The 11,749-nt window shown below is 48.6% G+C and overlaps 6 protein-coding genes across 6 annotated transcripts; 4 read left to right on the top strand and 2 right to left on the bottom strand.

The window, feature by feature from the left end:
• Positions 1-742: 742 nt before the first annotated feature.
• Positions 743-1,432, bottom strand: CCOS01_11162 (3'-5' exonuclease; the record flags this gene model as incomplete). Its single annotated transcript, XM_060459315.1, has 1 exon — positions 743-1,432. One exon carries the CDS (start codon positions 1,430-1,432, stop codon positions 743-745), a length of 690 nt encoding a protein of 229 aa, XP_060310047.1.
• Positions 1,433-2,802: 1,370 nt separating this feature from the next.
• Positions 2,803-3,343, top strand: CCOS01_11161 (uncharacterized protein; the record flags this gene model as incomplete). The annotated part of the gene is made up of 2 exons (XM_060459314.1): positions 2,803-2,948; positions 3,013-3,343. 2 exons carry the CDS (start codon positions 2,803-2,805, stop codon positions 3,341-3,343), a joined length of 477 nt encoding a protein of 158 aa, XP_060310046.1.
• Positions 3,344-4,136: 793 nt separating this feature from the next.
• On the top strand, positions 4,137-5,850 carry CCOS01_11160 (uncharacterized protein; the record flags this gene model as incomplete). Its single annotated transcript, XM_060459313.1, has 2 exons — positions 4,137-4,151; positions 4,264-5,850. The coding sequence occupies 2 exons, from the start codon at positions 4,137-4,139 to the stop codon at positions 5,848-5,850; spliced, it is 1,602 nt and encodes a 533-aa protein (XP_060310045.1).
• A 2,400-nt stretch (positions 5,851-8,250) lies between these two features.
• Positions 8,251-10,019, bottom strand: CCOS01_11159 (uncharacterized protein; the record flags this gene model as incomplete). The annotated part of the gene is made up of 11 exons (XM_060459312.1): positions 8,251-8,621; positions 8,674-8,744; positions 8,797-8,947; positions 8,998-9,034; positions 9,085-9,175; positions 9,226-9,262; positions 9,318-9,390; positions 9,444-9,473; positions 9,584-9,723; positions 9,780-9,833; positions 9,890-10,019. The coding sequence occupies 11 exons, from the start codon at positions 10,017-10,019 to the stop codon at positions 8,251-8,253; spliced, it is 1,185 nt and encodes a 394-aa protein (XP_060310044.1).
• An 802-nt stretch (positions 10,020-10,821) lies between these two features.
• On the top strand, positions 10,822-11,052 carry CCOS01_11158 (uncharacterized protein; the record flags this gene model as incomplete). Its single annotated transcript, XM_060459311.1, has 1 exon — positions 10,822-11,052. One exon carries the CDS (start codon positions 10,822-10,824, stop codon positions 11,050-11,052), a length of 231 nt encoding a protein of 76 aa, XP_060310043.1.
• Positions 11,053-11,287: 235 nt separating this feature from the next.
• On the top strand, positions 11,288-11,706 carry CCOS01_11157 (uncharacterized protein; the record flags this gene model as incomplete). The annotated part of the gene is made up of 3 exons (XM_060459310.1): positions 11,288-11,325; positions 11,425-11,536; positions 11,599-11,706. 3 exons carry the CDS (start codon positions 11,288-11,290, stop codon positions 11,704-11,706), a joined length of 258 nt encoding a protein of 85 aa, XP_060310042.1.
• Positions 11,707-11,749: the final 43 nt, after the last annotated feature.

Below are 11,749 nucleotides of genomic sequence, written 5' to 3'. Positions count from 1 at the left end.
GTCCTTTATACCCTATACGTTTTTAATAATAAGTTATTTAGTAAACGTATATACCTCTTAGGCTTTAGTTTAAAGAGAAACGTACGTATTTAGGGCGTAATTAGACTAATAAAAAGCTCTTTTTTAACTATACTAAATTTAATAATTTTTAAGGAGTTTAGATATATAAATTATATATATTAAAGGATTAAGAAGTAATTAAAAAAAGGGGATAATAAAATTTCTATATAAATAATTATAATAAAAACTATATTAAAATTTTAGTATATAGCTTTAGGTATTTCTAAATAAGGGATTAATAACGGATTTTATTACTAGTTCTTATTAGCGGGGGACCTAGCCCCTATTCTACCCTTTTTTATTATAAAAATAAAAGATTATTAATATTAAATTACGAGGTAAAAAAGGGACCTTATTAAGTAGTTAGGTAGGGGGGTAAGTAGGTAGTCTGGGCCCGTGTAGACGGACCCTTTTACTTACTTATACTTATAGAGGGATCGCGGGCCCTGCCCACGATCTTCCCCTCCTATATATACGTAATAGACCTATACTGACCTATTGACCTAGTTGCGACCGAAAGGTCTGACCTGCCTACGTGTATACTAACACAATCAGCAGGTGGCTCCGTCATATGCCTGCCCTGGCCATTATAGTCAGATGCATGAGATTTCAGGATTCTGTTCTTCGTTTCCCTCTCTACGGCGTGCTTCTAATCCATTCCTAGCCTTTGATCGTACACAGCCTAGAGACGAGGCAGGTATTTGACATCCTGGATGCAGTAGCGAAGAATGTCCGGAGATAAAGGTCGCTGGTTGAAGACAGCATAACTTCCGCCCGACTGTGGGTTGAACAGATTGTGTCCCAACACTTTGACAGCTCTCCAGGCGAAGATTTCTTCGGGCGTCAATGGGGCATTCCTCTCTATGCATTTTGCTAATCCGCTGAGAAATCCTGCCTTGTTGTAACGTGAGGCGAACTCCATAAGCTGAAGATCTTGTATCCCGTCCAGATCAATCCTGAAGTGGTGGAACAGAGCATCTGAGTCGTTTCTAACATCGAAGAAGACCTTCTTTACGTTGGGGTCCTCCAAGAACCCCTTGATTGTTTTGCCTGATCTCTCGCCCGGAGTCAAGAAAGCTTTGTCACCGAGAGCATGGATATCGAGGAGGTATGTGTGTTGTTTCGGAGCCACATATAGCTGGAGGATGGATATGATGCCATGCCTACTGAGGTTGTCGCCTTCGAGATCAACATAATGCGATGGGACCGCGTCATTGGGCAGTCCGCTGAGATAGTCGACCAAGATAGAAATACCCTCTGGCGTATTGACGAGATCGTATGCGAGGGGTGTCATCGAATTACTATCATAAGCCGATGCAGAGCCGGGACTCGAGCCGACTGGCTTAATCTCGTTCGTTGTTGATGCTGCCATCGTTGGTGATGCTGCTTTTCCATTCGGGCAGCCGGAATTGGGTTGTGAAGTTGGTCTTGGAAGCTGTAGTCGAGTAAAGTTTTGATGTGACTTTGCGCCTCGTCTGGCTTTCTTATAGGCGTCCTGAAATGGTCGACGTCACTACCACAACAATTTCGAATTTTCCAAATGCGTGAAGATGGCACCTGCTGGGCGCAAATACTAAAGTGGTCTAGTTCTCAACAACCGTTGCGCGCGGACCCGTCCCTATTCCCCGTTGATGCGTGTCTTAGTTCCAACGAACTTGCTTGGAGCTTGGCCCCGATAGAAACTCCTCGTTACCTCTCTCGATTCTTTGTCAGTTCAACGGCGTGGCTTCAGATTGTGATTCATTTCAAATCAGTCAGGGGTTAGCAGGAAGTATGAGATTGAGGTGTCTTCTGTGAATCAACCCTGAAAATCAGGACACTCTGCCTCATTTATGTCCCTGTGGCAACTTTGAACCCTAATGGAAGAATTTACCATTGATGCCAAAATACCTGATGATGTCGGGCACGCAAGTCCGAAAGTAAACCAGCCCTTGAAACCAGGCTCTAATATCACAAAGGCTCTCAAGGTCTAGAAAGCTGATTACCAAAATACAATTAAACTTCTCAGTGTCTATCTATTTGTTACTTGTCGTCTGCTCGGAAAGCGCATCGCGAATCCGGATCCAATAGGAGTGATGTGAAGTCTGGATGCATTCCGTCACCCATCACCAATCATCGGATGTTGAGATATCGCTACCCCGCTTAGAGTATGCATGTCAGACAGTTGCCTACAGCCCGATTTAGAATTGCCGAAGATTGCATGCTCAAACATCTATATACGGCTTGTTGATCCTCCATCTATCAAATGGAGGTTGGAATTCTGCTCCAATCGCATCCTACTAGCATGATGTCGACCACTGAGGAAGCCGCGGCTGTGGCTGATAACCGATCAGAATTCACTCTTCATATTTTCCCCTTTTCTTTGTACTCCATCATGACTAGACTCACGTGTGCATTTGGGCACAGAGGTTCGGGGAAGCTGAAGTTGGACATGCAACTCGCGCTGGTCAATCTACACCGAAATCAGAATCTCTCTGCAGACTATCTTTTGACAGTCAATCCGAAGGGCCAAGTGAGGAACCCATCGCTTTCTCAGCCTGATTAGCTGTAGTCTTTCTTTGCACCTCCAGCAGAAGCAAATGTTCTGACAATAACAACTCTTATGAGGTTCCAACTCTGACAGGGGAAAGTCTCGACAGACCATTGACAAGTTCTCTGGAAATCTCCTACTGGCTGTGCCAACGTTATCCCCATCTCTTGCCGCGAGAACACGAAGCGCAAATCAGATTACGTCTGGCCAAGATGCACGACATCCAAGCCCTTTCCCTCTCTGTACCTGATAAGGAAGCCCGCGAATACGGAGTTCCCAATATTGCTGCCGAGCAACTGAGCTCAGTTGGTAAAATCCCCGAGGACTACCGGAGTGCATTGCAATTCAAAGCCGAATTGTAGGTTCGCGCAATCAATCTGCAGCACTTGCATGTGTGATCAGAAAGCTAACGAACAGTGCAGCCACAAGAAACACATGGAAAGTGCGCTAGAAGCCGTTCAAGTAGTCTTAGCAGAGTCCAAAGTATTGGAGGTCTTTGGTGAGATTAGCGACACTTATCACGAGGGAGACGTATGGCTTTTCGGCCAAGCTGTTGGCCCGACTATCCTAGATGCTCACTTGGTCCCGCTAATTACCCGTCTTCAAGATTGCGGGAGGCAAGATCTGGTACCCGGAATCTTGGCGGCGTACGCAGGTCGAGTCAGATCGACGGATGCATGGAGAGAAGCGACGCATGGAAGACCAACTATGTGGGATATTTCTATGGGCCATGTAGCTGACATGGAGCTATAGAGATTTCGTTAACAGATTTCATAGTCTTCATTTAGTCGGATCGTGATGCCACCTCTCACTTCCGAAAGCCTGTTACACAACCGTTCACATTTCCCCTCAATTATCACGACAAAGGTAAGCAGTGCCCCTCCAACGAAACAAGATCTAAACCCCGATGCCTGTATCCATTCAACAAGTCAGGAACAAATCTGCGTGTTCCCACCAAATGATCCAATCAATTAGCACCATGACCTTCCCGATGAGCTAGAGCAAGCTGCGGCTACACCCGTCATCAATGCTTCGACGATGAACCGTCACACCAAGACAATTTTCTTTTGAATCGTTGCCTAAACGTTTGCAGCCTGTTTGTGAAGACGGTTAGGCCCAAATTGGGTTAGACAATCAGCTACACCGCGTCCCAGGCGGGGCTTTCAATCCTACCCCATGCTTACGGCAGGGATTCTTTGGGAATCTCACGCTCACATTGGTGGGTTCGGTTTCGCCCTGGTGTATCCCACAATTTGTCTTCCGAGGTTGGTGGGCACAGATATTATCTCGGGCTGTCTCCGCTCGCATTCCTGCACCTCGCCCTCGGACTCCCAAAGTTCTTTCTCATCAGGCTGCCCGCTCACCGAGGGCGTCCAACGGTCATTTGCCCCTGACCGGCACGCGCACCACGTCAGTGGCTGGTTCGGACTTGAGACCAACAGACTGACAACAAGGCTGGCTCGAGCCTTTACGGATATTCGTACCGGTTGTCTTGTGTTTCTAGCGGAACTATGGCTCGGAAAGGTAGCCGAAAGGTTAGGACGGGATGTTTAACCTGCAAGTAAGTTCCATCTATTGCCGTCCAATTGGGTCGCGGGAGACGAGCCCGAGAGTAAGGTTTTCAAGATGAGTTGGCGCGTCGTCTAACGCTCGCTAGAGTACGTAAAATCAAGTGCGATGAGAGCAGACCATCCTGCAAGCGTTGTACCGCGACTGGCCGCAAATGCGATGGCTACCCACACGTCGCCGACTTGACAGATGTCTCATCCAGCTCCCCGGGTTCGGGTCCGTCTGTGGTCCTGACGGTCCAGCCAAGTCACGCCTCTCCGGGAGTCAGTTCTCCAAGCGACAACCGCGCTCTGCAATACTTTGCTGAAGCCGTGGGGCCGCTCCTCTCAGGGGCCGTGGATCCTTACTTCTGGACGCACATAGTCATGCAGTTCAGCACATTTGAGCCGGCGGTAACGCACTCCATCCTAGCCATCAGCGACCTCTATGAGCAGTTCCACACCGGGACTGACGAGATCGTTGCCCCGCGGGACTACAGCTTTGCTGTGCGCCACTACAATGCGGCCATGAGAGAGCTGATTGGCATGAAGACGCAGGACAAGCACCCCACGGTCCTGCTTGTCTGCCTCCTGTTCATCTGCATCGAATTTCTGCAGTCTGGGCGCGAAGCCGCCATTAAGCACTGCAAGCATGGGGTCGCGCTCCTTCGAAATACCCACAGCGAGTTTCCCTGGACCAAGGAGCATCTTCTCCCACTTTTCCGACGCCTCACAGAGTACTCATTCTTCTTCAGCGGCGAAAAGGCCGACTTCCCGGACCTGAGCGGACTGGAACATCCTATGCCCCCAAGCTTTTCCTCATTCCAAGACGCCCAGTTGATGATTGACGATCTCTACTGCCAAACTCTCCAGCTCATGAAGCAAGGATATCCTTTTCGTTCCCTGTCGCCAACGGGAAATGGCGTTCCCCCGAAATTACTAGCGCGGCAAGAATACGTCAATAGTATGCTCGACCGGTGGAGCATTCTCTTCACCCAGCTGAACAACCAAAGCAAATACACGTCCTCGCCCACAACTAAGGCTTTCGAGGAAAAACCAGACTACGTGCCAAACATGCTGCGCGGTTTCCTCTCCACTCGATACGAGTGCTGCCGTATTTGGCTGAATATGGCGTTTACTAACAATTTGACTGGTTACGACAAGTACGTGCCAAATTACAGCCAACTAGCAAAGAATCTCGCCGAAATGGTCGTTCAAATATCAGAACACTCGAAGCTGGAAGGTGTCCATGCCAAAACGTCCAAGTTCATGTTCGAAACGGGGTACACGCCAATGTTGTTCTTTTTTACGACGACATGTCGTCATCTGGAGACACGGCTGGAATTACTCCGGCTGATGCCCATCCTCGGGCTCCCGCGAGAGAATCTGTGGGAGATGGCGACGCTAGTTGCCGTGGCGCGGAGGGTCATTGAGCTCGAACACGGCATTTCGCTGGACCCTGCCGGACGACCTACGGTCCCGGTCTCACCTTCCGCGCCTCTGCCGCCAAACGAAAAGAGGGTGGCGGATATCTGGACGGAGCCCAAGACTGAAGAAAGAAATATGAACGGGCACGTTGTGCGTGGAAGAGTGGTTGGGTTCTTCAGACGTGATAAGCCTGACGGTGGCACATCTCTTCACACAGAGTTTGTGGAAGTAAGGAATGTCAAGGAGGAGTTGGGCGAGGGAATTGCGACTGTAGTGGTTCCATAGTATATACTTTGTATGAGGGGCCCAAAAGGGATGATCATCAGCTAATACCAAGTCTTCGTGGGGTGACAGGGATCCCGGAACCCTGGCTGTCGGTGTACTTCTTTCTTATCGATCCAATCAAAATACCAAGTTCAGCAGAGGTCTGGTCAATTAATCGCGACGTCTCCGAAATGAACTATCTAGGAATTTGACAGGGTTGAATATTGCAGTGATAGTGTGTTTCCTCTAAGATTTGTTCAGTTCTTCTATAGTTTGGACGTCGCTTATCTGGTTATTCCACACTTTTGTTAAAAGCGATTTTGTCCGCTTGCGCTCTCGAAACCTACTTGCACACATTCTCCCCCCATGGCTTCGGATTCTGCCTCAACAGAAGACACCACGGAGGCCATTAGCCTGAAAGATAACGGTCACCTTATTCTCACTCTTACTACATCCCAGTCTTTTTGTTAATATTAGCATCGGCCTCATCTACGCGCGTCAGACGCTCCGTGGTAATGACGGTTCCAACTGCTAGTTGCCAAGGTGAAAGAATACATGACCACTCCCACTTAGCTGTCTAATGTACATGCCCCGAGAGATTCAAGGAAGTTCTCACGCTATGAAACATGTTGCAGACTCGGAGTGATGTGATTCATGGGGATACAACAAATATAATTCCCATGGCTCAGTACAGTCACCAAAGAAAGAGGCAAAGATGAGACAGGTGTCAAAATGTTACAAAGAAATATTGCAATCTACTCTTCTCATGACTATACGTGGTCGAACGCCAATTTCTTGCCTTGCCCTACTAGGTATATATCCCATGCCATTACCTTAGTCGCAAGCTAGCAAACCCTGCCTTGTTCGTAACATGACGTCTGAGTAGTTCGGCCTACAGCTCCGAACGCAATGCGAAAACTTGGGGTACCCCGGGTATTTGCTTCGCTACCGCGCGGATTGCTCAAGGCCACATGGAGATACGTCGGAGCTCACGTGGAGTCTTCACCTTTCGGCGTTTGATTGTCACAGCCACGCGCTTCAAAGCACCTCTCGTCTGCACTGTTGTGAGTCTGATCGCAGTATTGAGAGAAGCCCACGCGAAACATTTTCTGAGACAGATGAACTCGACCGGTCAAGAATCCTTGGAGATGTTCCGCATAGCGCGTATGGATGTTGTTCGGATATAAAGTCACAAAACCCGCAAGTCGTCCTTTGATGACAATTTCTTCCCGGTTCTACAACTTCTGTTCTCATTAAGCTTTCGAGGATCCTGGCACATCGAACCACAGCAAAACCCGAGAAGCTTGACGTAATATTCTTTCAAACTCTAAGGGTAGTAATTCCACCTATCAGCCGTCTGAAATGCAACTCACCGAGACCCTGCTCGCACTCGTGTCACTCCTCGCTTTCGCCGGTTCGTCATAACTACGTTACTGAAAGCTATTTTTGACACACAGCATGCTGATTTATGCAGAGGCACAGAAAGCGTGCAAATTCGGCACTTGACAGAGACAACTGGGTGCGTGCTGTGACGGTTCCGGCACAAGCGAGACCCTGAAGAAGGTGAGTCCGTGATGTGGCAGAATAAGCTGAATTTTGCGGGTGATGGTCCATGGGATATTCTAGAGTCGTTGAGTGGGTTGATGGAGTGTAGGTATCGCATCATTGACCTAGGTTGAAGCTCAACTTAGAAGGACGAATTCAATTGTGCGCGACCAATGACAATGCCAATAAGATTGTAGCCATTGGTATCTGACTCACGATTCGTCTGATTGAAGTGCAGCAGAATGAAATAGATTTATCGAAATCTCTATTCCCGTCTTGGATCCGGTTGGAACACACTGTTCGTCATCCTGATGCAAACCTACATCTGGGGGCCTACCCCCACAAACCCGGCTATGTACTTGAGATAAAATATTCCTATCTCCAAGGCATTGATGTTCATCTGTTGCAATATCACTCACGAAGAACCTGCTTATCAGATTCCCATATCTACACATATGCCCCAACTACTTAATACCGTCTTTCTGATGTCTCTGGTACACGGCTTGCCGAATTTGCCCTGATGTCATCATATTGCCACTGATTAAGACCTATGAAGTATTACGTGTGTGAGTCGCCATTCAGAAACTCTAGCATCATATTCTCATCAGATTATTTTGACTGTCCCATGTTGAAAAGTCTCTCAGTTTTGATGAGATCGCCATCATCAAAAATTCGTACGTATAATAGGGCGATATGCCAAAGTCGCGCCAAAAGTGTGCCCGTGATACCATATCGCAATGGCACCGATTCCCATTCCGCCTTCGTACGTGTACCCAACTCCTTTCTATCCTATCGCCAGTTGTCGGTATTTGAATCAAAAGACAGGACGTGAACTTTTCGTAAATTTCGTCGTGATCTCAACGCCCAGTTCGCTGCTCATGCCTGGGCACCTCGTAATTCGGCGGCACTTATTTCAATATCGTCTTCATCGCCCAAGTGCCTCCCTTCCCTCTCAAATGCCTGATCTGCGTCAGCTTCGTCGTCGTCTCGCACGCAGCGCTCGCCTAGTTCTGTATCGGCGTCATCAGGTGCTTCTGCTGTTTCGAGGCCGATTGTTGTCGGTGTTTTTGATCGCCTCTGCTCCCAACTCTTTCTCGTGCTCGTGCTGTTGCCGTCGGGATCAAGCGGAATAGTAACGGCATCATCCCTTAGTGTGGATATGCCGCGCGATGGTCGTGTCAGGGTTCGTAAGGTTGACTCCTGGCTAGGTGATGTAATCCAGTTGATGACCAGGGCCGAGAAAAATACTAACAGGCCTTGGTCAGACTTGTCTACGTGAGGCGCCGCGCGAACACTTACTATCGGTGTTGCAGCATAGCAAGCACAGCCATGCCACCTCCCCATTCAAAGCCATGAGAACACTCAGATTTCTGTAATCCTGGTCAGTGCTAGCTCTCGTCAAACCGTCAGTGAAGAACTTACGTCACACTACTAACAAGAGTGCAGCAAGAACCAATGAAAGTGCGTATCACGAGTTTTCGTAGCCGAACATTGGGTGGAGCTCTGGGGATACGACGATTACGCCAGTCCAATGTCCATGGCTTCCAGAAATTGTACTTCACGGAGTGTAGACCTGAGCAGCGTCAGCAACCGTACAACGTAATTGTGTCTTTAGTGGCTTACTCAGTAAAGGAAGTAAAAACAAAATTGTGAGATAAACCTGGTCTACATTAGATCAAGGTGGGTGTCACGAGGTGAACGTATACTCACATTCACAGCTGCGTCGAAAGAGATGAGTGGCAGCAACACTGGCTGTTCCATCCCAATAATGCAGATGCCATTCTCGAAATGAGTAATTCGGCTGGGGAGACTGTTAGCCGGAGGAGAGTCTCTAGAGTTACCCAGGCATACAAAATAAAGTTCATGATAACAACCAGGACGAACACGCCTAACATAGAGATTAGTTCAAAAAGAATAGGCGTGATAGAAGCTTTGAAGCGTACCCAACATGCCGAATGAGTTGAAAAGATAGAGTTTCGACTTTAAGCGCCTTTTCCTCGTTTGTCTAATGATGTGCTACACATTGATGTAAGTCACAGGAGTCAAATATGTCGCACAGATTCACTTACTGCCCTATCAACCATGAAGAGGTAGATGAACTGTTCACCGTGTTAGATACCGCTCTAGTGCACGCGACTGACACGCTCTTACCAACTTATTCCGTGGTTAGTCCAAGATATCACTGAGATTTGCGATGAGTCTAGCTTACCTTGGTAGACACATATGCCCCCAAACAGAAAAGTGTCGCGGCGGAACAAGTGTCGAAGTTCAGATCGGCTCCGAATCCAAATTGTAGGATTGAAGTGCCGAATACAAACAGAAAGGAGAAGAAGTAGATGAGTACAACCACTTTGAAAGTTAGTAAACCTCATGGACAAAGGCGTATGATCGCGAGGGCTCCTTACGCCACATCGTCCACGGTAATGCCTTCCAGTCCTTCACTGATGTCCATCTCATCACTGTCGAGATGTTAGCACATTACGTTCGACGTCGAGTTTGTCATGAAAGCACTGACCAAAAAGACTAGCAAGGAGACAGGCCGATATCATGGCGACGATGATGCTGACGACCTTTCCGGCGAGAGGCTCCGCCTCATGATTGATGCTTAAGCGACGCATCACCGCCTCGACGCGTTCCAACTCCATAGCTCCAGCTCCTGCGTGCTGTCGCGAATTGCTATTGAGGCCCCATTAAGACAATTATTGTTAGTTTCCAGCCCGGAGAAGCCGATCCTAGATGTGCCGAGCGGAAGCGGAGGTGCGTGAGTGAAAACAGGGCGAAGCGGAGGCCCGCGATGAATCAATGTTTCGAGGTCCCTTGACGACGACGAGAAAATTGGTCGATGCTTCCGTTGACACTTGCTCGTTTGTCCTTGTAGAGGATGAAATGGTGCGCTCTCTTCAGTCCGGTGAGGCGGGAGGGGGTGATGGGGAAATCTGTGAAACGGCACGGGGCAACAGGGAAAGATGGGCATTGATTGGGAAACTTTAGCATTGCGCTTTGGGGAGCGAGATCAATCGGATCTTGTTCCTCATGTATGGAAATCTAAGGGATTCCTGCGCACGCTCTCATAGATAGCTGCCGCACGTGGCATCCTAGTGCCGTGCGTGTGCGCGGAATGTCCAAGCGGTGATGAACAAATACCGTCAACTCTCGACGAATAGAGTTTTGGTCAAACGCGCCATGCAACGGTAGGATGGTGGCTTACCAGCCAAACCTGACTCGTGTTCTGCCTCTTTCCATCACCGACGTTGCCCACGGCAAACTTGTTCCGTCACGGCTCGTTCTCGCTTGGACCGGGAGGATTGGGTTTAATCAAGAAATTGACTCTCTGAATCCGTCGACAATGGAACAATGGAAGGAGATGGCGTAGCCACGTGACACCGCCACGGGTCCGATCACTTGGAACCGGGTTTCTGTCTTCGTCATCCGAGCACTCAGGGTCTTATGCGAGCAAAGGTTCTTCCGATTTTTGGAATCGCGGTTTCTGTTTTGGGATCACCTTTCAGACCTTGCGTCTACCTCCTAGACAGCCCCGTTCAGAGTCGGCCGAGATGTTCGCGGCTCTCCTCCCCGCCGGCCATATCTTCAGGGGCCCTACGGGGTGGCATGGATGGGCAGATCGAACCTGGACTCAAACAATCGCGCGATAGTCGTCAAAAAATGTTTCCAGGGTGAAGGTGAACACGATTCACCCATCCGTGGATTGGCATATAAACGCGGCATGAGAGACTCTTTGGTGTTATTAAGAAGTAGTCAACAATATCCAACCTTCCAATTTTCGATCAACCGTTCTTTCCGAAACCCAACTTGTCTTCGGCATTTCAGCTTGCTAGAAAAATCACATTGCATCCTTACGGACTATTCATCATTGACTTGCATCAGATACAAAATGCGCTCTTCAACCACCCTTATGTCTACCGTGTTGTTTCTCACAGCCACTGTCTTCGGGTAAGCGTTCCCCCACCCGGCTAGATCTCCGTGGCTCTAGATCCGCTAGATCCGTTAGATCCTGCATGCGCATGCTAACGCGTTTTGCGCAACACACAGGCAGGGAACTGGACAATACGGGACGTACTACTGCATGACAGTGGAGGGAAAGCCAGCCCCGAGCAACAATTTCTGTAATGCAGTAAAAGGCGCAGTCCTCCCTTCCCCTGGCGTAAGTGTTCAATCTAGTGGCGAGAAGTAAGATTGTGTTTGTAGCTGATGAATGGCTCTTAGTTCTGCTGCATTCGCTCCTCCGACTTTGACAGACTCCAGGCTCTTTCGAAGGGGTGCGCAGATAATGGCCTGGTACTTGGACAGAAAAAGGTTCCTTGTAGCCCATAGATCAGAGGATGCAGGATTAATGAATTTGAGCGAAATGTTTTCT

Source organism: Colletotrichum costaricense (genome assembly GCF_030867565.1).
Source record: "Colletotrichum costaricense strain IMI 309622 chromosome Unknown Scaffold_12.1, whole genome shotgun sequence".
Lineage (NCBI taxonomy): Eukaryota > Fungi > Ascomycota > Sordariomycetes > Glomerellales > Glomerellaceae > Colletotrichum > Colletotrichum costaricense.
Note: the sequence above shows the minus strand (reverse complement) of the source record. Positions and strands in the feature narration are given on the sequence as shown.